Source organism: Oryctolagus cuniculus, chromosome 15 (assembly GCF_964237555.1).
Source record: "Oryctolagus cuniculus chromosome 15, mOryCun1.1, whole genome shotgun sequence".
Classification (NCBI taxonomy): domain Eukaryota; kingdom Metazoa; phylum Chordata; class Mammalia; order Lagomorpha; family Leporidae; genus Oryctolagus; species Oryctolagus cuniculus.
In genome coordinates, this window is record NC_091446.1 from 14,233,869 (window position 1) to 14,259,149 (window position 25,281).

General features: G+C 53.1%; 1 protein-coding gene across 5 annotated transcripts in view; it reads left to right on the plus strand.

Moving 5' to 3' along the window:
• The window catches only part of GFRA1 (GDNF family receptor alpha 1), a 230,832-nt gene that overhangs the window by 157,097 nt on the left and 48,454 nt on the right, over positions 1–25,281 (plus strand). For all 5 annotated transcript variants that reach the window (XM_070057165.1, XM_070057166.1, XM_070057167.1 and 2 more), the window contains one exon: positions 2,643–2,979. In XM_070057165.1, coding sequence (XP_069913266.1) covers positions 2,643–2,979 — 337 coding nt within the window. The remainder of the gene's footprint in view (positions 1–2,642; positions 2,980–25,281) is intronic.

A 25,281-nucleotide genomic window follows, 5' to 3' on the forward strand; every position in this document is an offset into this window, starting at 1 on the left:
CGCGGCAGCCATTGGGGGGTGAACCAACAGCAAAGGAAGACCTTTCTCTCTGTCTCTCTCTCACTGTCCACTCTGCCTGTCAAAAAAAAAAAAATGTTATTGGAAACTTAGAAACATTAGAAAGCGCTCATTCTCTGCTTTCGCACAACTGTAAAAGCAGCACACACACATTAAGCATGTACAAAACTCTTTGAGAACAATGAAGTGCAAGCTAATGACATTAATGGAAAAATGGCATTATTTTGCTGAAACTGGATGGGTGTTTACAGTCTGAATGTAGTGGTGTGTTACAGCTGGCATTCTTTTGAGGGTGTCAGGCCTGTGTTACTGGGTGCCAGGTGATGACATCATTCTTCTGCCATTTTTCTCATTTGAAATAACATGAACTGTCTGTCCGTTTATCACTGGCTGCATCATTTGAGTGCTGATCTACCTCTGGGTGTCTGGTCTTTTCCTTTTAGCTGGAGATTGTAAAGCGCCATCTGACACCAGTGCCTCTGTAAATGCAGGTAGTAAAACCGTGTCCATACCCATATCCGGCTGTCGGGGTCTGATCCAGTTGATGCAGGATACGGTCATATTAAGTTATTTTAGATGATCATCAAAAATGCATAAATTAGCAATCTAGGCAACTGGAGACCTTCAAGAATATAAATCACTGCCTAGGGCCCAACAACAGGACATTACAAGTCTCCATAGAGGAGAAGGCTGGACGTGTCACCAAGGCCCGGAGGCCCTGGTAACCACATCAGGGCACTTGGCGACTGTCACTCATGTCCTGAGAAGCCCAAGAATGGAAATGCAAACAGGCTGGGGCGGGGCATGACGGAGAGAAGGCTCCAGGAGTGTTTGCTGAACAGCAGGCCTGGGTGTGCAGCTGCTGGCTTCCTGCACTGCTCACCCAAGAAAGCTTGAATACCTTGTTTATTGTCTCCCACATTAAACTTGTGGGGCTCAGATGCCATTGGCAGAAATACGAACCCGGAGCACAGAGAACACAGCTTGCCGTGCCAGGGTGTGAGGCTGTGATTTCAGATTTTTGGATACTGGATTTTCCTTGAGCCAGCTGCATGTTCCTTGCTCTGAAATGTAGGACTGGCTTTGCATGCCCTTTTTAATTTATGTTTAAAATACTCTGTACATGCTAAGAACAGTTAGTGGGCTCTCTGTCCTCTGGGTGGTGTAGGAGAGATGTTGCACTTCAGCTTTATAACTCGCTCACCTTGCACAGCCGTGTAACTTAATTCCCAGTGAACCCTGCCCCCACTGCTGGCAGTCAGCCTTCCATGCTCTGCCTCTGTGCAATTGGCTATTTCAGATTCCTGGTGTGGAGTGGTCATGCCGTGTCTGTCTGGCTGTGATCAGCTCATGTCACTGAGCACAACTTCCTCAGGTTTTAGCCGTGGCGCACATTATAGGGTGTCCTTTTGAAGACTGAGTAATATTCCATGTGGCCACCAACATACAGGAAATACAGGGACTGAGACCTGGGCAGGAGCTCCCTGGGGTGCCCAGTGCTGTAATTCTCTGCTTCTACCCAGCTGCCTCCCTGCCCTGTCTGGAGGGTCCCCGGCCAGCGGATTATCAGTCCTCCAGGGACCACCTTATCAGTTGTCTACGGGAGGTTTTCCGTCACTTCCCTCTGCCTATAGAAACAGCTCTTTAGCATGGACTAAGTTTGGTTCCCCCCATCTGCTCATCTTGTAACTTTGCCTGTTGGGCTTGGCCCTGACCAGCGCCTTCAACCCCCGCCCCACCACGAGCCCAGAGAACCCCAGCTCTGCTGCTGGGGACAGCAGGGGGACAGCAGAGGGCCAGCAGAGGGACCGCCCGGCAGGGAGAGTGCTGCTTTCTCTGGCAGCGCCCACAGCAGGCAGCATATGTTTCTTGTGATTCCCAACGCCCGTGGTTTATAAATCCACTGGAAGTCTGTCCAAAATGCTAGCTGGCTTTTCCTAATCTGTGACTTCGATGCTCACAGAGCCCACATTATTATATGTGGTGGGTTAAGTGGCAATTGAGGTTTGCAAATTTTTATGTGATTTATTCTGGTTTTCTTCCAATAGCCTGAGAGTTGAAACTTAACTACATTATAGTTGCTTCTTTCTGTTTAGCGAGCCTGGCATAGTATTTTGTCTTCTGGGCTCAAATAAGCATGTAATTACTCTATAATCATATAGTAATTAGCATGTACTATATGCATTTATTACATAATTATATTCCTGGAGGATTGCATGGCAATTAGACTTGCATTTAGCATATCATTTTACATACTGTATCATGAGCAAGTACATAATTTGTTGCTTTTATCTTTGATCCTAATTTCAGTTTACTGACCAGGCTCTGGAAATTTATCCTCCTGTCGAATCGTTTGCACATAGTCGGGCAGGGGCCTGAGTTCCATTGACTTCGCTCTCTTGAGCTCTTGGCTCCTCCCTGTACACTAAAGGAATTACTCGGGGCTTGTGCAGTGTCCTGGGTTCCCAGTGTCACGAAGTCATGAAGTCATTAGCTTCAAAGCTCATTGAGTTCTTGCCCGGCCGGTGTGGCCAGCAGAATGGCAGGAGCTCAGTGCAGACAGAGCGGGTGTGGGCAGCCCTGGGCCGCGCTCTGCTCACACCTCTCTGTTCTCTGTTTCGCAGTGGAACATGTGCCCAAAGGAAACAACTGCCTGGATGCAGCCAAGGCCTGCAACCTTGATGACACCTGCAAGAAGTACAGGTCGGCGTACATCACCCCGTGTACCACCAGCATGTCCAACGAAGTGTGCAACCGCCGCAAGTGCCACAAGGCCCTGCGTCAGTTCTTCGACAAGGTCCCCGCCAAGCACAGCTACGGGATGCTCTTCTGCTCCTGCCGCGACATCGCCTGCACCGAGCGGAGGCGGCAGACCATCGTGCCCGTGTGCTCCTATGAGGAGAGGGAGAAGCCCAACTGCTTGGATCTGCAGGATTCCTGCAAGACGAATTACATCTGCAGGTAGGGTGCTGGCAGTGGTGGTGGCAGGGCGATGCCATGGCTGGGAGCGCTCCTGTTCCCTGTGCCCCTAGCTGGGCAGAGCGGGATGGCAGGCTGGCACACTTACTGAATTGGCCAAGTCCTGACCTCTAGAGCAGCCGAGAGGCTTCCTGCTTTAACTAGGGAAAGTTGAGGGAGCTGGAGTCAGGAAAACACCTGTAATTCCTGAGCGCCTCTCAGGTGAGGGGCACCTGCAAATGCATGTGCCCACCTCTTGAGTCGTGGGGGATGCCAGTGGTTGCCGGGGGCTCAGTAAGTCAGGAAAGGCATTGGCTGGAGATGCAGAGACGGCTCTCAACCTTCCGGGGGGAAAGCTGCCCCCAAAGGACGACCCCGTGTCCAGCCACAGGGAGTGGAGCTTGGAGAGCTCTGGGCCCTTCTGTGGCTGCAGAGAATGGGCTTCCCCAGCTCAGCTTGCCTTCCCACTCCTAGCCTCCCTTGGAAACGCTGCCAAGCCTGGACCACGTGGGAGACATCCTCTCCCGTCGTCTTTCTGGCCACCTGTTGCTTGATTTTAATGTTTGATGGAGTCCAAGGACACATTCTCTGCAGAAGAAAAGACAACGTGGAATTAGGTGGAGTGGAAAGAGCAGGTGGCCGTCCACTCTGCTCCACTGGTTCCTGTCCCAACCCCGGGCCACCTCTGCCGATTCACGTGTGTACTTCTAGAACCTGGGGCTGCATTTAGTTGCTGATGCACCAAGGAGAGTCTGATAAGCAGAGTCTGAGTCTCTGTAGACGGAGGCTGTGCTGCACCTCGACCACAAGAGCAGGTGGAATCCCAGACAGGACATTGTGCTGGACCCAGTATTTGTGCCCAGTCTCAAGCCAAGAGCCCTCAATGCCAGCTCTGATAAGATCACATTACGCAATAAGTCTTAGGCAGGTGTACAAGTTGGGAAGAGTGTGGCTGTTTGCTTGTTCCCTGTTTGAGTTTGCCTTTCTCAAGAGCAGAGAGCAGGAAAGAGTCTGATTTGTGGAGGAATCTGGTTAGCCGATTTCTGGTCACTTTAGGTCTGGCTCCTGTAGAATGGGGTCCTCTTCTTTCCTTAAACCAACTCTGATAGGAACCAAAGGACAGTGAATGTCCTCAGGTGAAAACTCTCTTGTGCTGAAGATTTTCTGGCAGTAATGCTCCTCCACTTTGCTCTGAGAAAGTTGGAAGCAGGTGAACCGAGCAAGGATGTGGATGACCGAACATCCTAGAACATCTAGGGAGGAGTCAGGCATTACGGACGCATGACCGCGAAGGCTCTCTCACTTCCCAGCCCCTTGTCCATCAAGTCCCCTCTTGGCTGTGCACTAGGAACAGGGCTGAGTGTCCCAGAAGGTTCCCAAGCCAGGATCCCAGGGAGGCTGATCAGCCAGGGGGTCCACTACCCCCTTGCAGAGGATGAACATGGCAGAGGAGCAGGGCGGTGGGAGGGAGTAGATTCTGAAAACCCCTCCTTTGCACCCCCTGGATCTGAACTCCAGCCGCTGGGCCCCTTTAGCTGTTGAGCAGCAGGGAATCCTCCTCATGGGAGCAGGGCTGGGTTTCTAGAATCTTCCTCAGCTAAATACCAACAGCTCTTCCTGACTCCATGGTAGGATGTTATCCTGTGCACTGAGGGGTCCAGAGAGTGGCTGGGCTTTTCATCCTGCCCGGAGATGGGAGCAGTGGAAGATGCTAAGTTGCTCTGTTCACTGAGCAGAGGCTGGGAGAGAGCAGGGGTGGAGCCTCTTCTCACCCGAGGGCCAGAGCAGGGCGGTGACCTTCCTCCCAGGCCGGAAGTCACCTTGAGCGCTTGCATGTTCTTCTAAAGAGAGAATCCATAGAGGGTTGGTGTGAGTCCAGTAAGTCAACTTGCTTTCCTGCTGAGCTGCAGAGAGACTGGCTTGGCAGGCGGGGGAGCTGGGGGTGGGGTGGGGGTGGGTAGTGGCAGGACACTGGATGGTTGGGGTGCCTTGGAGAAGGACAGATTCCAGGAACTGCGACACCCTCAGCCGCAGGGAATGGACTCAGCTGATGAGACAGAAATGTACAACTGGAGGCAGCACGGCCATGCCTGGTGACTGCTCGTGCCCAATCCCACCAAGGCCACGATGGGCTGCATAACACCTCCATGTCCTGGGGCAGAGCTCCCCGGGACCAGGCGGCACCGGCGCTGTGGTCTTGTTTGTGGCTCTGGGTAGGAAGCAGCAGCTGCCTGGATCCGGATCCCTGCTGCCCAGGGGCGCTGCCCAGTGAAATGTGTCTCCTGTGAGTGATGTGTTCTCTGCCCTGCCTTGAGTTTTCCCTGGGAAGGCGAATCGGTGCCTTCCCGCGGTGTTACTCATTGTTAGGTTATTTAGCCGGGAATTTCTTCCAGAGCCTGGACTTGCTCCTCATGATGACCCCCCTTCCCGGCCAGTGCAGTAAATGTAATTTGAGCTGCTGGGTTGGCCGGTGGTGTTTTCTTTCATCAGATTTTATTAATCTCGTCTTTTACTCCATGCCCTCTCCATCCATCTCCAGGACGCCTTTGCACCTCTTCCTGCTGCGAGCAGCCTCTGCGATTGGCTGGAGCCGGGGCCCCGCTCCAACCTTTACCCAGCCCTGGTGCGATGGCTTCAGGCCTGTCTGAATATCCCTGAAGGGAAGGGATGGCAAGGGGGGGAAACTGCTTCCTAAGAACCAGCTCGAAGGCTCACACTTGCAAATGCCGCATTTCCATCTTCGCATCAGCCACTATCAAAGAGCTGCTCAAGCTCATTAAGACTTCCCTGAACTTAATATCCTCCAACTCGTGGCCTTGAGCTCTTCTTCCCCAGGGTCCCACGGTGTGCTACACAGAACCTGCCTCGCCTCTGCCTCGCGCCTTCAAACAGACGAGAAGCAGCTCCTTTGACTTTGTTTTTCTTTTCTTTTCCCTTTTAGGGAAGCTGACAGTTCCTTTCCTCGTGGGGTGTTTGGGGAGAGGCGAGCGCTTGGCTGGGCCTCCGAGCAGGTCTGCAGCAGAGCAGTCAGGAGCTGTTGTTGGAAAGGAGAGGGGAAGCTGAAGAGCGTCATGTTCCGCCCCTGGTAGCGCAGCGGCCCCTGGCCCCGTCTCTCTGGTGCTTTCCCAGGTGCCTGGAGAGATGTCAGGTCTGGTTCGGGTGGAACGGAAGCTCACCTTTATCCCTAGTGCAAACAGTCAGATCCACCTCCGTTGTTTGAACTTCCCTTACCTCCTTGCTCCCAAACTGCCTTCCATAATAAGCTCTGCCCTGAGCACTGACTTAGGCTGCCACAAATATGCTCTTCAAAACACCGTTGTCCTTCTAATGAATTCTCATCAATACTTAAGTGCCTCGGAATTACAGGAGGTCTGGCTTCTTCCTCTTACAGCCTGCCATGCTCCCCCTGCAAGGCCCCCGTTCTCATCGAAGAACCGCAGAAGTGGATTCCAGGATCCATTCTGCTTCCAAGGCCATGTGGCCTGAGGCCCCCTAGCAGCTCTCCTGCCTGTGGCTTTAGCCGTTGCCACGTGGTGTTGCTGTTGTGAACAGCGCTTTGCATGCTTGGTGGTTTTGATGCCCATGGCCTTGGCTGCTCTGCACATGAGCAGGGATGACCCTCGGGCTGCAGATGAATAGCTCTTCGTTCATACCCATGCATGCAGCCGTTGCTTTCCAAAGCTGGGTCCTGAGGGGTTCCAGCCAGGGCCGAGTCTCCTCCTTTGCACACCACCAGTCTCAGCTCTGTTTTTCCTTGCTGTGTGTCTTGGGTGGGTGGAAGTGACAGGGGCATTCTTACTGGTCAACAGTGCTGATGCAAGGCCGTCTCAGTCCTTTTAGAAAGGTTCTCATAATGCAGAACTCAGGAAATGAGGGCTCCGTGTCCTCTGTCCCCAAGGCTTTCTTGGCCCTACTGGAGGTCTGATGTATCCTCCTGGTGCCCAGGTGTACAGTCTTCCAAGTGCAGGGGCTCTGAGCAGATCACCACGTATACAGTTCTCCCTTTCTCCAGAGACCGAGGATCCTGTAAGTGTGTTCTGGTAGCCTGGGAGAATTTCAGCAGAGCTAGGAGCACCTCCAAAGTTGCACCTGCAGTTTCTAAAATTCTTCTCTAACCAACCCTACATTTTCCACACAAGGGTGACCCTGCTAAACATACAGGAGATGTATCCTTATTCATTTGTCAACCGGGGAAACATGTCACAAAACTATGCAGCAAATGTCTGCTCCAGGAACTTACTTAGTCTGACAGTGTTGTGTACCCTTAAAAGGTGAGAAATGTGTTCTCTTTGCTTGGAATCGGGCCCTTTTGCACAGTAAACTGTGGATCTTAGCAAGAACATCTTTTACTTCTAGGGCTTAAATTCCTCCGTCAAAACCTGGATTCTGCTTCACTGTATCTGGGCTTGTCTTGACACGCTGCAAAAGCAGGAGAAAAAGGCTCAGAGGATAATTAATGCCTAAAACTAGATGGGGGAGATTAATTTGGCACTTAATTTTATTTTACGCTGATTCATTCACAAATGGAAATCAGCAATTAGACAATGCAAACTTTTGAACCGTGGAAAGAAAGGTTCGGGAATATGAGAAAATACAAGTCAAACATTTTCCAGTTCATTTGAGCAGTTTTCATTTCAAATGAGCACATGGGTGTCTTAGGCAGGGCACTCAGCGCCGCACGGCTATTAATCGTGCCCCCAGCCCCATGCGAGCTGCCTGCACACTTTGTGCAGAAGGCCCGCCGGCCCCTGTGTGGGCCTGAGAGAACAGCAAGGGTGCTTGACACCTGCTGTCACCCTCGGCCTCCCTGACTCCATCTTCCAGGCCTCCAGCCCCCACACTGGGCCCTGAGATGTGTGGCCGTTCAACCCCACTCACGAGGGCCCGAGCTCCGTCAGCTCGGCCTGCAGGGGTGTCCTGAACTGTGAATCGGGTGGGCCCCAGATCCTGGTCCCTCTTGCCATCTAGTATCTCTCTCCTTATCACTCCCCTGGCAGAAGCGCCTGTGGAGCCGCTTGTCTGCTCCCACTGGAGCCTGTCCCTAACACACCAGTCGAGAGTCACCCCTCGTTCTCTGTCTAGCCAACTCCGCCCTGTACTTGCCCAAGCTCGGGTCTCTGCCTCGTTCCCCTAACCCCTTCCTTCACCTTCCAAAGTCACTTCTGCCTCTCTTGTCCTGAAGACTGAAAGAACTAGGAGTTCCTTTCCTCGCATTTGCATATCGTGTTGGTTGTTGGATCCATGTGGACAGATGGAGCCTTGGCACCAGAGCTGTCATCCTCGGCGTTGGGTGTGGAAGTGGATGGAAAAGGAATGGAACTGAATCTGCCCAGGATGCCGGAGACACCTTGTTCACGGTCTTTCTTTGGGGTTGGGGTGTCGTCATGGAGGATCTCAGAATCCATATTCAGGTCAGGGTGGCTGAGAAGCAGGGACCATAAAGCAGAAGGAGGAGAGATCAGTTTGGGGGGGGGGGTGTCTCGTGGTGTTGGAGGTGGGAATAGGGTCCTGCAGACCCTCCTAAAGGCAGGGGGGAGCCGGCGCCGTGGCTCAATAGGCTAATCCTCCACCTTGCGGCGCCGGCACACCGGGTTCTAGTCCCGGTTGGGGCGCCGGATTCTGTCCCGGTTGCCCCTCTTCCAGGCCAGCTCTCTGCTATGGCCAGGGAGTGCAGTGGAGGATGGCCCAGGTGCTTGGGCCCTGCACCCCATGGGAGACCAGGAAAAGCACCTGGCTCCTGGCTCCTGCCAGGATCAGCGCGGTGCGCCGGCTGCAGCGGCGGCCATTGGAGGGTGAACCAGCGGCAAAGGAAGACCTTTCTCTCTCTGTCTCTCTCTCACTGTCCACTCTGCCTGTCAAAAAAAAAAAAAAAAAAAAAAAAAGAACTTCAATAAAAAAAAGGCAGGGGGGAAAATCGCAGCGTTCTGTAGAAGCGGCACGTTGGAACCTCCAGGGCCACACCGAGGAGTTAGCTTTTGTCTCATAAAGGTCCAGGAGGGCCTCCGGGGAGCCGTGCGTGGGGCATCGGAGGCCAGTTAGAAGGTTCTTGCAGTGGACCAGGTGAGAGGTGAATTGAAAACAAGACTGCGTCTCAGAGAAGGGGCTGGGACACAGGGGTGGGTTTTAGAATCACCCACGTAGAGATGGGTAGTGAAGATGGATGTTGGGTTTTGCTCGCTGGGAAAAGTGGGTAAGAAGAGAAAAAGTCAGAGACCCTTGGGACCATCAGGTTTATGTTGAAAGTGTCTGAGGAGGCCCTCGAGAGGTGGGAGGATGGAGAGTTAGGAAACCAAGCAAGAGCCTCAGCAAAACGGAGGGAGAAGAGGCATGAGAGTGGCGTCATCAGTGCTGGTCACTCACATGGTAGCGGCGGGGGGTGCTCAGAAGGCCAAATGTGCCTCCATCTGTCCGTCCTTCCATCTATTCCTCCTTCTGTTTATCCGCCCACCCATCCATCCATCCATCCGCCCACCCATCCATCCACCCACCCACCCATCCATCCATCCATCCACCTACCCACCCACCATCCACCCATCCACCCATCCACCCACCCATCCAACCATCCACCCACCCACCCATCCATCCATCCACCCACCCACCCATCCGTGCATCCATCTCTCCAGCAGCACTTATGGTGCCAGCAGCAAAGGCCTAGCTTCTTCCCTGTGGTACAGTAGGGAAGGCAGGCGTGCCTGTGCACATGCCCACATGGTCCCTATGGCATGGTTTGCCAGTCCCTGGTCAGGAAGGCACGAGGTGCCACAGGAGAACAGCCAGCTTAGCCTGCCCGTCAGCCAGGCTTCCCAGAGCAGCTTCCGCCTGAGCTTGGCTGCAAGGACACATGCATGGAAGAGGGCAGCCGTGGTGGCACAGTCGCCCGGGCTGTGGGTCTGAGCAAGGCACTGGAGCTGAAACAGCAGCCCTTTCACTGGGTGTTCACAGCAGGCAGCCCTGGGCCACACACTTCACCCCTGTGATCTCTCATCAGCCCCCCTCCCTGCAAGGGGCCGGCCGTGGGAGTGACTGGCTGGGGTTGGGAGCACCCAGCTCACAAGTGGAGGAGTCGGGAACCAGCCCCGCCTTGCTAACTCTGCAACCTGGTTTATGTCGCTGTTTCCACGTGATGGTCTCCCCTGACGAGACTGCAATGTTCTCGCCCGTTCAGCCTTACTGCCTTTAGTTCCAGACAGCCGGAGTGATGTCCCGGCCAGTCCCGAGTCCAGATGCGCTTGCTGGCTCAGTAACTAAGACAGCATCAATTTTAAAGACGGTTCGCACAGAGCTGGAACATAATGTCCATCAGAGCCTCTCAGCAGCATTTTAACAACAACAAAAAAAGAAGCAACTCAGGTAGTACGCGCTCATTACCGTCTTGCTTTATCTAATTTCCTTTTGAGTGCTCATTGCTTATTATAGAGTGGGTACTTGGTGACAGCTGACTGATTCGAAAGAGTTGCTTCTGCAAATAGTAAAAATGGTTTTATTATTAACCCATTTACTCACTGCAGGTGCACTTACTGAGCCCAGTCTGCTGGGCAGCGAGGTCCTAGGTGTGTGAGTCACCTGCTCATCTTGCAGGTGCTCTCGCCCACCTGGTTGGATCTCCAGCGCCCTGCTGAGCTGTCCTTTGAGTTCAGAGTCTTGACCCTCGCCCAGCCCAAGGTGGTGGACATCAAGGACCTGCCGTGCCTCTCTTAGGATAGATGGAAGCTCGGCTGTCACAGAGTGACACCAGCTCTAAGCCGTGGTTCCGTCACCCAGGTGGGGTCATCCAGGTGTTTGCCTTCCCGCATTCTCTCTGCCCTGGGGTCATTTCATCAGTCATTAGAAAACCCCTCCATCTTGTGGGTTGCATCTTGAGGACAGTATGGTGGGGAGCCAGACCTTGGGACCCTTCTCAGAGGTGCTGAAGAAGGCAGCCTGGGGGTCCCTGGACTTTGGAGCCCCTTTATCTAAGACCACAGACTGACCCCCTCTACTGCCCCACATGGCTTGCTCCTCTGCAGAAGAGAAATGTCTGCTCTACCCAGTGGCCGCTGCACCTGCTAGCAGCAGCTGGGACGTTCACAGGCATAGGAGGTTAGCTTCTGCATCCCTGCATCACAGAGCTACCCCAGCAAGGTAGAGTTCATGCTCTTTTCCCCACCAGCTGATTCCAGGGCTGTTTCTACCTCATATAGCACTGTGTCCTTTGTTTTCCAAATGTTCATCCACGGAGCAAAGAATGGGGTGTAACGGTTTGAGGGGAAGGGAGACCCCAGCCCTCCTAGGGGGTTGCCCTCATCCAGACCAGCACCTGCAGGGTCAGAGGGCATCCCATGGTGGCTGGCATGCTGCCCCGTAAGCTAAGCTAAGGCTGTTTCTTTCTGCCTGGGCCCTATAGCACACAGGACTTCCTTTCTTGGTCACGCATGCTTTGCAGTTGACATCAGGACCCACAGCCTGTGACTCAGAGCAGTCTCATTTTTATGGGGGAAAAGCTGCCCCCTCCATTATGAATGGCTATCACGTTCTCACGGAGGGGAGCATGCCCTGTGTTTAAGTCATGGGGAGGGGTCCCCCTGGGGAGTGGGGCAGGGCTGGACTGGGCAGTGTGAGACCAGGGCTCCTCCTCCTGGGCATGCATGGGGCCTCTCAGTCTGGGGCCTGGCCCAGACACCTGCCTGGCCCCTCCTCAGTGGGCTGGGAGTTGGGAGTCGGGAGTGCAGTCACGCCCTGCATCGCCCCAGCCGAGGTGTCCTGCAGTCGCATTGGCATTTTCATTTCCACGGGGCATTTCCAACTCAGTGAATGGGAAATTGCTTGGTAATTTCCAAAGGCAATTAATTATGCAGAAAATTTTGCATCCAAGAAAAACAACAACTTGAAAGAACCATCAGTGTGAAAAGTACCACACCAAGCTGGAGTCCTGAGATTTTTTTTCCCTTCCCCAGATGCTGTCAGATAAGTTGTTTAGAGTGCTGTGGACCTGGGTCCACCTCCTGGTTCTGCCGGTTCCATGGTGTGCGGGCAGCCGGGGCCTCAGTTTCCCTTCTGTAAATGGGAGTGCAGCAGGGCTGCTGTGCGGATTGAAGGAGGCATTGGTGCAAGTGCATCAGCAGGTGCTTGCTACTTAATGCAGAGAACTCAGATTTGTCCCCCTCCTCCTAAACTTTATCAAAGATGGCAGGGAAGACATAAGAATTGAAGCATAACATTTCCCCCACCAGTAGCAGGCAGAGACCTTTACCGGAGGGTGTGCCGCGTGGGCAGATTTTAATGCTTCACGCTTTTGTGCAGCCATCGCGGTAAGTGGCGCGTGGAAATGCCAGTGCCGCTTTGTAAGACTGTGTCACTGAACTTGGACATCACCCTCTTTGTACCACTGGGGAAGACAGGAAGGCAGAGGTGGGGTGGACAAAGCCCAGAAGTGTTTCTGTCTTCTCAAGCTCTGTGGCCAGGCCACACAATGGTCAGCATTCAGAGAGGCACAGTGACATGTGAGCAGAGGTGGCCACGAGACCGCTGGACCTGGAGTGGTGGGATGCGCTATTGGTGGGTCTGCATAGGAGAGCAAGGCAGGCACTGGCAGTTCCATGGGCACGCGCCGCCTCTGTGGCCCAGCGCAGCCACGACAAGGGGTTCTGCGGGATGCTGGGCGTGAGTCAGTGGCGTGTGGGTCCAGGCAAAGGGCAGTGCCTGACTCACTGAGACTGCATCTGAGCCGCCCTCCCCCTGCATAGCTTCGGGTCGTGAATCATCCACTTAGGAAGCAAGCCACAGCCAGGGGCAGAGCGGCTGGCAGCGCAGAGCCAGGGACATTGTCGTAGGAGCGTGTGGATGACGGCGAAGGTGGTGGGTGAGGGTGATGGCTGGGAGGACATTCTTTGGCATTTAGAGCGTGCCAGGGACTGTGCTGTGCGCTTCCCAGCGCCCCAGGTGGGGGCTGTTGTCATGCTCCCCCTGCATGGATGGGGGGGAGTGCTGAGATCTTGAGCTCTTTCTGCGTCACCAAGAGGTGCTACCAGAAGGCGGAGCAGGCGGTCTGCGGTCTGCGGGCGCGAGCTCTCCCACACCGCACTGCCCACGTCACGCCCAGCGTGCCCTGCTTGGGATTTCTGCCTGACTTCAGAGACCTGAGGGGTAAGTGGAGTCGGATACTGGAAGTGACCTTGATTGTACGTTTTTCTTCTCAACCTTATTTTAAATTAATGAATTCATTTGAGAGGCAGAGGAGGGGAGGGAAAGAAGACGGGAAGAGAAGGCTCCTAATTTGCTGGTTCACCCTCTACCTGCCCTCTAGGGATGGGCCAGGCTGAAGCCAGCAACTTGGAACTCACTCCAGGTCTCCCATATGGGTGGCAGGGACCCAACTACCTGAGCCATCAGCTGGTGCCTCCCCTGTGTGCCTCGGCAGCAAGCCAGAATGGGAACTGGGTCTGAGTGTCAAACCCACGCACTGTGGTCCGGGATGCGAGTGTCCCAGCCACCAAGGCAAACACCCACCCCTTCCTTATTTATTTTCAAGCCAAAATGTTAAACCAAGGGACCTTTGGATCTCATCCAGATAGGGCTTAAAGATTCCTCAACAGACAAATTGTGTCTGATCAGAGCAGCTGCTTCTAACCTGTTTGGTTCCTGGGTTCCCTTAAGGTGTTAGAAATGGCAGAGGCGCTTGAAGGCTGTTGGTTTTGTGGATTAAAGCTATCAATGCTTACCATATTGGATCAAAGCTGAAGAAATGTCCACATGTCTATTACTTCATTTGAAAATAGCATCAGGAAACCAATTAGGTGTTACAACCTATTTTTATTAGAAATCACTGTGTTTCCCCAAAACAAACAAACAAACGTCAGGAGAAGCAAGACATTTGCAGCTTCACGGATCTAGCGTCTGGCTGGCGGACGGCTGGGTTCTGTCTCTGCCTCTGCACTGGCCCTGTTGATTGTTCTGCCTTGTGGCCTCCAGGATGCTCCCCAGGGAACAAGGTATATAAGGTTTTAGGGCAACCAAGAAAATTGTTTTGGCCTTGCTCACCCCTACCCCCTACAAGTCTGAGACCACTGGAATCCCAGGACCTCACTCGCAGCTGTGTCGCATGGATCAGAATCATCTTGGGCCAGGAGACCCGAGGTGGCCTTGGACTGAGACAGTGTGGTGTGCACCTGCCTGGGTCTGCCTGCTCAGCCACAGCAGGTCTGGGAGGTGAGGCTGGGGAGCGAGGGGGTGGGGAGGGATCAGTCGTAGCTGGCAGGTGGAGAAAGGTGGGGCAGAGGAAGGCTGCCGTCAGCCGTGGCGTCGCGTGGGGCCACGTGTTGGGCTGGAGCGCCAGGTTCAGCTTGGCTTCTTACTCCGAGAGACACCTCTGACAGGCAGCACCTTCGGATGGCCCTTCTCTTTCCTAGCACCGCAGAGGATTCGCTGTGATGTCTGGCTAAGTCAGGTGCAGCTCCAGGCTGATGTGTAAAGCGTTTTGCGTCTGGAAACCTTCTGGGGAGCTTTTCTCTTGGAGAAGGGTCTGGGGAGCAGGCCACAGGCTCTGGGCCCGGAGCACCGCTGCGTGGTGTGCCTCAATGCGGGCCATCCCAGAGCAACCCCTCTTGTTTCTCCTGCTCTGTCATCCCTCACCACGGAGAGAACACTGGGCCTGGGGTAACCCTTGGGACATTCCAGGTCCCGCTGAGCACCCAGCAGCTGGAATTCCTGCTGGAGGGGTTGCTGGCTCCCAGTCTGGGGCCGGAAAATGCCCTTTCTCCAAGAATGTGCGCTCCAGCAAAGGATCTGGACCCTGCCCCAGAAAACCTGTCTGGGATAAGACACGTGCTGATGGGGAGAGACCCCTTCCATATTCAGAAGTTCAAGCTGAGACAGGATTGGCTAGAAACAAAGTGGACAGCTGGAGAACATTGCACATTCTCGCTTGTGGTCCTGGCTGATGTGTCATTGCTACGGCTGGTTCAGCAGGACTAGAAGGCTGGAAAGAGTGACGCAGCCTCCCCACAGGGTGCACCTGCGCAGGCATTGGTCAGTGCTGTGCTGGAATAGGCCTGGGAGGGGGCCTGGGCTCTGACTTCCTAGAGGGCCATCACTCTGAGACAATGGTTCCCCAGTATCAGTTTCTGGTGTGTGAGGTCTGGGCTACTTCCCAAGAATTTGCATTTCTAGAGCATTCCTGGTGCTGGTACTGCTTCTGGTGGTGGTGATCCGGAGTCCATACCAGGAGAACTGCTGGGCTGGTGGCCTCCCCCAGCTCTCAGAGAGGTCTGCAAGGCTGAGAGTGAGGAGTAGGCGTCAGATGGGCATTGCCAGGTGCTCAGACCTGGGGCAGGATGAGAGAGATGGTGGCTGGGTATGGGCTATTGGCCCAGGGTAGGGGTTTGGGGACAAGGGGGAAATTGCAGCCCAGGAAGTCAAAGCCATGGGCAGGGACCACAGTGGGGAGGTCTCTACTTCCCACTGGGGCAGTGTCTGGAAAGCAGTGAGGAGCAAGGAGCATGTAGACACCTCTGATGCCTGCCAGTAGCTCCTCAGATACAAAAGGACTGTATATCTGTTTAGCTGGTGCCTGGGTCAGCCCCACAGCCAGTCAGGACCATACCCTCATTGCGCCTGGGACAGAAGACAGTGCATTGTCCAGGGGCTGACTTTGGACTATGGTCACAATCCATTTGGTCGAGTTATGCCTGAAAATGCAAAGCAAAACATAGAATTTGAAGGCCATCATTAGATAAGAAATCCTCCTTCCAAGGTGACCCCTGGAGCAATCTTCAACCCAAGATCTTCCAGTAAAGAAAGCTGACACTTTCTACGGTGCTTGTCACTTTTCCCACATTGGGAGCATCTTTCATTGCCAGGAGGGGTGGGGGGGCAGGGCAGATCTAGAAACAGCAGCCACGATGAGCTGCCCTTCAGATTATTCAGACATGCGTGCCTGAGAGTCAAGGTCAGTGTGATCTTGTCCTGTGTCCATGGTGCTGTTCTCCTCCCCGGTTCACTGCTGGGGCATAGGCGGGGGAAGCGGGTGGGTGCAGGTGGGAGGAGGTCGCATTCCAGACCCCAAAGGGACTGTCTGTTTCATCCTTGTTCCTGTCCCACCACGGCCACCACCAAATTCACAGCTTCTTGCATTGTAGGTGCTTAGTAACTGAGATCATGGAAACCTTGGTTGTCTCTCAGTTTTGCCATTTGTGAATTCTGGGCAGTTTGTGCCAAGCCCTGTGCTAGGCGCCGAGCTACCACGAAGGATCCCTGCCCTGGGTGCCCGGATACCAAGGCATCTTGGAATCATCTAGAAAGCCCTGCCCACAACTCCACCACTCCCCAGCATTCCCAGGTGCAGAGGAAGTAGGACTGTTTGCGCCACGTTCCTAGGATTCTGTTGGGAACCTCTGTGGGACAGCGCCCTCCTGAGGGAGCCACAGGTACATCTTGTTCGTGTAGCCAGCAGGGAATGCTGGCCTTCGGACCCTCCAGAACCAGAGGAAGCCTCCTTCCCGGAGCCTGGTCCACTCTCCCTGCCTGGGGATCCTGGGGACCCTGCCTGATTCTTCTGCACCTGTCCCCTTATTGAAGGAGTCACACCTGCATTGGTGCCTCCCAGAACCAAGGCTGGAAGACATGGCTGCCTTGAAACGGTAACTTACCTCCAGGAATGGGCGTTTGGCCCAGTGGTTAGGATGTCTCTGCTCCACATCGGAGAGCCTGAGTTTGACTTTGAGCTCTGGCTCCTTGCTCCTCACTCCAGCATCTCCCCAGGGAAGACCCTGGGTGGTAGTGCTGATGACTCGACTAACCGGCTTCCTCCCATTCTCAGAGCAGAGGCTGAATTGAATTCCAAGCTTCTGTCTCCGGCCTCAGCCCAGCTGTAGGCATCTGGGGAATGAACTAGCAGAGACGGTTTCTCTCTCATTCTCTCTCTCTCAAGTAAATTTAAAAAAAAAAATTGTACATCCAAAGTGCATTGCACTCTGATACTGGCTATGGGCGTTGATGCTCAGCCCACCCTGTGGAGCAGGTGCTGTCCTATTAGTGTCCGGGTTTCGTGCGTGGGTGAGAGGGATCACAGCAGCAGGGCAGCTGGGGTCTGGCTGACTTGAGGGCTCATGCTTGTCCCACTGTGCACGGTGCTCATGGGTCCTGGGAAGATCTCCATATGTGTCTGCTCTTCCAGGAAGGATCTCCAAGGAGGTGGCCCTGGCCAGGTTGGCCCCTGCCACTTCTGAGTGTGTGGGGTAGACTTGACTTCCACAGTCACCTGGAGCAAGCAGGGCAGTGGTGGAAACAGGCTGGAGAGCCCGCAGGCTTCTCCCCACACTGGGGCTCCAGCTCCACAGCTGTAGGCTGGGGGTACCACTCTGGGTCTCGGGGTGCTCAGCTATGAAGAAGACTGCCCTGGTCAGGAAGGTTACAGCACCTTGACCGTGAAGTACCAGGCCCGGTCACGGCGTCTGAGCCTGTGTCGTGGTTGTGAGTCGTGTGAGAGCAGTCAGGCCTGTCCCGCGGGATCAGTGATGGATGGCGATCTGCAGGTGACTGGGGCGGCTGTGTGTGGCCCTCGGACCCACTCACTCACTCAGCGCGTGGTTGCCGAGCACCTGGACTATGCTGTGTGTGACCCTCAGTGTGCACCTGCTCCCGCTGTCACCAAGGCTATTCCCAAGGTGGAGACATAGAAGAGAAAGGGATGTTGGAAAGACTGGAGCCGGCAGCCTCCAAGGGCTGGGAGCCAGTGAGGGGATGCACGGGAGGCCCAGAGGTAGGAGAGAGCTCTCTGAAGGGGTCAAAAGAAGCCTTTCTCTGTAAAGAGGTTGGGGGGCCTGGGTTAGAAAATGGCTCATGCGAACCAGGGGAAGCAGCTCCTTTGTCCGGAAGGGGTGAGGGAGGAAGCTGTAGTTCTAACGCAGCTGTGAGAGCTCTAGAAAAAACACCTAAAAGGAGGCTGGGGGTGGGGTTCTGTGGATGGGGGGTGTGAAGCACGGGTTACTGAGATGAGTTACAGACTTTCCTAAGAGAGAGGGAGTTATCATCTGATGGCAGCGGGGCGATTTGTCCCCGTCTTCTGAGCCATAGTGATATTCTCTGTGTCCTCGCTGGGGAGAGAGATATTAGGGACTAGTTACTTGCTCAACTCAAAGTCTGTTGACTTTAAAGCAACTTGCCTGGAAGAAAAATGACCTGGTGTCTATTTGCTGTTGAATGTAATTTTCCTTAGGAAGTCTGCAAGCCTATTAAAGATTAATAGGAGATCTTGCTTTCATATGTTTCTGTTTAAAGTTTGTTTGTGCAAGTGTGGGTCGTTAGCCACTCAGCCACCCCGTGGCCCGCCATCCCCACCCTCTCCCAGAGCTCTCAGAGGTATTCCTTTACTGTGGGGAAGGCGAGTTAACACTCCCCTGAGCAGAGCTGAGGGCGGAGGAACCACACAGGTATTTAGTGCGTGGGAGCAAGGGGAGGGGTTTCCAGGCAACTAAAGTCAAGAGAGCCTGTGTCATTTTATTTTGTCATCGTCTGGGACCCCCCTGAAGAAGCACCACGTGGCTGAAGGAGGCCAGGCAGCATTTGGAATAATGTCCAGAATTTACCTGTGTTCCTCAAGCTAATTGGAGTTCAGATCCTCCCAGAGTAAACATCAAGATACTAAGTTGCCTCCCTTGTCACTGTCTTTTGGGGGCACAAATAGCACCTCCTTAAATGGACACAGGCCAGATGCTTTGCCAGGCCAGCAGAGGGCAGTGTTGGGGGGCCCCACACACAGAATTGCCTGTGAGACAGTGCCCTACTTGGAGGAGTCTGGGGTTTGTAGGAGAAATCTCTCCTTTGTCTTCAGGATAGGAGGAAGCAGAGCTGCACTAAGCACCTGCGGATCTCAAACAAGTGGATCTGTGACCTCACAAAAAGGTATTTCCAGTGCCAGGCTCTTAGCAGACCGTGAAAAACCAGTGTGGCCAGCATGACCTAGAACTTGGCCTCAAAGTCCGCATGACCGCCTGGGCGGGTCCAGACCAGAACGGAAGATAAAAAGCACCCGATGAGGTACTGTTCTCATGTTGTGAACAGGTGCCAGTACCAGGTACACTTGCCCTTCCACCATTAACAACTCGAAGGACTTAGAAAGGAGTGTCAGAAAGGTTGTGGGAAAAAAAAAACAATTAAAATAGCAGTTTATTTTAGTGGAAAAACATCTGAAACCCATGTATAGTTTCATCAGTATACAAATTTTCTGTGAACTTTTTCAAGACTTTGTGTGCTGTCATTCAGCCTGAGTAAAATGCTTCAGAGAACAGGATTCTCGCCCGTGACATTGAGTTGAAATGTAAGGCCTAGTCCCTCTTCAGATCATATACTGCATCTCAGTAAGGTTTGGTCTTCAGTTGCTGCTGTCGGTGGTGGCTTATTCTTTCTTGTCTATGGGTCAGATGTACGACACAGGTCTCACTGGGCTGAAGCCAAGGTGTGGGTACTGCTGGGTTCCTGTTGGGGGCGCTAGGGAGAACCCATTTCCTGGCCTTTTCTCATGCTCATTCATGACTCCTGGCCCCTTCCATCATCTTCAAAACCAGCCAAGGCTGGTTGAGTCTTTCTCAGGTGGCCTCTCTCTGTTCTCTGCCTCTCTTTTTCACTTTTAAGGATGTTTGTAATTCCACTGAGTCCACCAACATAATCTAGACAACCTCCCTCTGTGGCCTTCATCACCTCTGCTGAGCCCTGCAAGGAGGCAGGTTCTCAGGTCCCAGAGAGGAGGGCGGAGACATCCCTGGGGGCCAGAGATCCCTGAGGTTGAAATTACTCCTATCACACATAGGTTTCCTGCTGTGCATCTATCTTGTTTTTCTGTTTTTTAAGATTGATTGATTGATTTGAAAATCAGAGCTACAGAGAGCGAGAGGCAGAGAGAAAGAGAGAGATTTTCCATCTGCTGGTTCAGCCAGGACAGGGCCAGGCTGGAGCCAGTAGTCAGGAGCTTCATCCAGGTCTCCCACATGGGTGCAGGGGCCCAAGCACTTGCACCATCTCCCGCTGCTTTCTCAGGCACATTAGCAGGGAGCTGGATTGGAAGTAGAGCAACTGGGACTCAAACTGCTGGCACTGTAGGCAGTGGCTTTACCTGCTGTGCCACAGCGCCAGCCCCATCCATCTTGCTTTTAATTTGAGGCTATCATGAGTTGTGGCAAAAGTTACAACCTGTTCCCAGTGGCTGCTGGAAAACTCAGAGCCAAAAGTGTCAGGTGCAGCCAGGGATATGTGTGCCTGTTGTACTGGTTGTACCACAACTCTATCCGATCTTTCTGTGCCCCTGATTCCCTCGCTAGTATTACACTGGACGCATTGCATTGTAGCTCTACCTGAATGTATCCCAAAATACTTTGTGAAGTGGGCACAGGGAATGAAGCCTTGGCAGGTGCCCTTGCACTCCAGGGTTCGTGAGCAGTTGACGTGGCGCTTCTTGGCATTCCAGGATGAGGCATCTGTTACGATTTGCTGCTGCAGTTGGAGGTACCTGCTGCATTCTGCATGATACACATGCATGCCATTGTCAATCTGGAGTTTAACGTGTGGTTCTACTGGGGAAAGACTGGTGGACCATCTAGATTTCTATTTCTCTTTGTGGCCAAAAGTCACAAAACTTCTAAAAATTTCCTGCAGAAATATAAAGGACTTATGGGATAAGATCGACTCTTTTAAAGAGTCTTAACATATTTGTGCCCTGTAGTTATCGCAGCAGACAACTATTGGATATCTGAGAGCACAGTGATCATTCCCTCACCCAGAAAGCTGCCAATTTCTTTTCTCCTTTGGTTTCTTCTCTTTAAAACAAGTACTGCCAAAGCTAGATTTTCTGCACTATTGGACAAAACATAGCGTGAGTAATACAAAATAACTTTATCTGACTTGGAGATGCAGCAGAATGCTGTCTAATCATTCTGTGCTCTCATTTCTATTCACAGTTTGCTTGCACAGTGACCAGCAGTTTGTGCATGGAGAGAAACTGGCTGAGAGCTCTGGGGAGGGAGGGCCCAGCCCAGCCTAAGGGGAGCCCTGGGGCATCCGATCAGAGTGGCAAACTGGCCTCTAACTCCTCTTGGAGTCCCTTGTGCCAGCTACCACGATTCGCCTTTCACATTTGCTGAATGGAGAAGAGGTGTCGAGCCTGGTCAACCACGCTGTGGATGTTGACTGATGGCTGTCAGTGTTCGTGCGAGGGGGCGGCAGGAGGGATGCTGAAATTGGTCAGACGCCAACCTGGACTTGCCCCAGGGAGCTGCTGCAGTAGGATGTGATCAGAAAGGCAGCGGGAGTGTCGCTGTCTGCCCGGTAGCCTGCTGCCCTGAGCCCTCCATCTGCAGTGCCCAGAGCAGGACCTTGCTCGAGCCCCCTCCTCAGTGGGTGTGGCTTTGGGAGAGGGGTGGTGGGTCAGGCTTGGAGCACTGCGGGGCGGCCTCCTGTGGCCCACGTGCAAGGCAACTGTAAGAACTCCTGCACACAGGGGCTGCCAGGGAGCCTGACCTAGGAGCCAGAGGAGCAGCCTTGCTTAGGGTTTCCCCAGGGCTTTGCTGAAAGGGTTGGAGCCTCCCGAATATCAGCATGAGGCTGCTCGGGGTTTTTTTTTGGGGGGGGGGGGGGACAGGTGTTGATCTCTACTTGGCCACGGGGACCTTCCTGTCCCAGGAAACAAAGGCGTTAGGAAACTCTAAGTGGCGTCTTGGACCTCAGAGCTCTTTCCCAACAACATGTGGTTGTGGTCTGGCAAGTGACGGCGAGCACATCCGCTGGCTGGGCTTTCAAAGTCCCAGCATGATCAGAGCCGAGCGAGGGGGCTGATGGACACGAGATGTGTGGAGCTTTGTGCGTCTGCACTGCACCTGGGTGTGTGGCTCTGCCCCAGGGCCTTTGCCCCAGCGTGGCCACCCTGCCTGGCTTCCCTGGCTCGCTCGCATCCTGGCCGGGGGTGGGCCCAGGCTCAGCCCCACAGCCCCACAGCTCCACAGCCATGCAGATGCTAGGCCTTTGCGCCAGGAAGCCAGAATTCACAGCACAGAGTACAGAATAGCAACATGCAGTCACACCCCCTGCAAAATGTATTTAATACAGGCTCCATTTCCTGGAGGCAGCTTTCCAGATGTGGGCTCCAGGAGGCTGTGGGAGAATCGGGGCTAAGGTAATTTTCTAAAAACAGAAAGTGGAAAAATCTGTTTTGTGTCACCGTACCAGACAGTTCCCATCCCAACGTTCAGCTTTGTCGTCCCTGGTCTAATATTAGCCGCCTGTGGTGCACGCTGGTTTTTTATTCTGCAGCAGGTATTAGCAGTATTAGCAGACTTACTGATATTTAGTCTTTTCAAAAAGAAAATATGCTTTTCTCCGTAAGCCGCTGGCAAAAAGTAGCTGTTGCTAACGTGCTTTTTATTCTCAGAGTTCACGTGGCTGGGAGCTGTGCGGTGTCACCAGAGAATTCCTGCCTTTGGGTTTCTCAGGTTTGTTTTGGTCAAAGTTGGGGCCTTTGGTTAAATAGCTGTAGCCAGTTTTTTTTTTTGTTTTTGTTTTTGTTTTTTGTTTTTTGTTTTTTTTGTTTTGTTTTGTTTTTGTTGTTGTTTTGTTTTGTGTTGAAAAGAAGAGTTAGACAGTGAGAGAGAAATGGAGAGAAAGGTCTTCCTTCCGTTGCTTCACCCCCCAGATGGCTGCTACAGAGGGCACGCTGCGCTGATCCGAAGCCAGGAGCCAGGTGCCTCTTCCTGGTCTCCCATGCAGGTGCAGGGCCCAAGCACTTGGGCCATCCTCCACTGCCTTCCTGGGTCACAGCAGAGAGCTGGACTGGAAGAGGCGCAACTGGGACAGAATCCGGCGCCCCAACCAGGACTAGAACCCAGGGTGCCGGCGCCACAGGCGGAGGATTAGCCTAGTGAGCCACAGCACCAGCCTATGTAGCCAGTTCTAAGTGTGCAATGTAAGGACGTGCGGACGATAGACTAAATGTTCCTCTGTGACCTTGCTATATGTGTTTGAGGAAATGGCTTCTCATTAGGATGGGCTGAGAAGTGGGGAGAAAAGATGGAAGAGTGAAGTAGACCTGCATTGGGCAGCTGATGCATTCTCGATTCAGGATAAGGAGCTTTATGTAAGTGGTCATTTAAGTACCACAGTAGCCATATGAGATGCCTGTGCATGGCACTGGCCCCATTTTTCAGGTGAACAAACTGAGGCTTGAAGAAATTAAGTAACTTGTGATGGTGTGAGAGAAAAAGGACGGAGCTGGGCTTAGAAACGGGTGCTTGTCGCTGCCAAGCCTGTGTGCCTTCTGTCGCATTTCCTGTCCTCTGCCAGACCATTGAGAAAGCTGTCAGGAACCAAATGCCTCAGACCTACATCCTAGGCGCAGAAGCCCTAATGTTCACACTGGGTTCCGAGGAAAACTCCAGGGACTTTTTAGGCAGATAGATCTGTAAAGGGATCCTGTGCCAGCATTCTGGTTTATACTGGTTTATACTGGCAGTGGAGTCGCACAGTCCTTCCAGGCACTGGTGGCGTCAGGAGGACCACTTCAGAAATGGGAGCCGAATTCACGGGCAGACTCAGCAGCCACTTGTGCCATCCGCTCTGCGCCCTGTGCACCTGCCGTGCTGCTGCCTGACATTCTGAGTGCCTGGCACCTCTCTAAAGGGAGTGCCTGGTCAAGGTGAGAGGGGAAGGCACAGGTGCACTTGATGCGTTCACAAGAATCCCAGGGGAACTGAAGTCAACCCCGCCCCCATCCCCAGGCAGTTGGGGAGCTCCTCCCCCAGTGGATGCCATGCATGGCCCCCTGCCAGGGGGCTCTGAGCAGGTACTTACCCTCTTTGGGCCTTGGCTCCCTTGTATGTGAAATGAGGGTCTCCACTATTACAAATCTTGATTTCTGGGCTCAGAGGAACCCAGATGCCTTGACATTGAAATCGTGGGTACTGGCAGGATGGGATATGGGTAAGAATGATAGTGCATGGAAGACAAGCACCTGTGTGTCTGTTGTCCCTAGCCAGCCTGCAGGTGCCCTGGGTGGCGCTTCTGAGGTGGAAGGGAAATCCCCGAGCTGAGAGTTAGGCAACACACTCAGAACTCTGGCGGCTTAGTGTCTGAGCCTGGATCCCCTTCCAGAGCTCCCAGGTCTCAGTCCAGGGCTCCGTTCCACCAACCGCACGGCTCGTGTCCAAGAGTGAGCTGTGTCCTGGAGAAGCATCCGCGGGATTATGGTCATCCCGGATGAGGTACAGTGGGCATTATGTGATTGTTTATGTTTTTTTTACTTGTTTTCTACAACATTTTTCCTGCAGACTGTTACTGAAAAAGTGCAGAGATGATCTCTCCACCCCCCACTGTCAAAAGACCATCTGCTGTTTGAGAAGGCTCTCCTAGATTTTATCATTATAATCATTTTTCTCTTTCCGGTTAGCAGCGTGCTTCCTTTAATAGCATGTTTTCTGCCTAAACCACTGTTTTGCAGATTTCCCGAGGCCATCTTGGCTTTTGCCTGCCTGGTCCTCCTCCTGGAGGGGGGTTTTTCTCTGACTGAGGGTGACACATCTCTACATGAGTGCCTATTCATTTCCTTTTCATTTTCTCCGAGAAAAACAATCAGAACCCATCGCTGCTGTAGTCATGGAGATTTCATGTCTGCAGCAGAAATCCCATTGTGGAGTTGCTTTGTTAATCCCACGCTGGACATCCAAGCTGCCTTGTGTTGGATCACAGTGGCCCAGGCAGGGAGGCCATTGAAATGGATTACAGCGTGATTCATGACCCAGGGTGGGCAGGGGGAAGTGTGTGCCTGAGGGGCTGACCTCGGGTGCTGTGCTTATGGGTGCTGCTGGCCATGGCTGCTGGCTGGACAGATGAAGATGGTAGAACTCAGCTCCAACTACCGCCTGGCCTCCTGCTTCTGCACAGTATCATAGACTCAGCATGGGCACAGCCAGCTTCTCTGTCTCTTGGAGAACTCTCTCCCTCTGTCTGTTTTTTTTTCCTCCAGAAACCTTTTATTTAATGTATACAAACTTCATGCATTTCACAAATACAACTTTAGAAATATAGTGATAGTGATTCTTCCCACCATACCCACCCTCCCACCCCCACTCTTCCTCTCCCTCTTCTATTCCCATTCTTATTTTTCACTAAAATCTATTTTCAATTAACTTTATACACAGAAGATTATACTAAGTAAAAAGTTCAACAAATAGTATGAAATAACTATTTCTCAACAGTTTTTTGATTTCTGCTGTGACCCACTGTTCATTCAAGAACATGGTGTTCAGTCTCCTTGTGTTTGCAGATGTTCTAGAGATTCTTGAGTTGTTGATT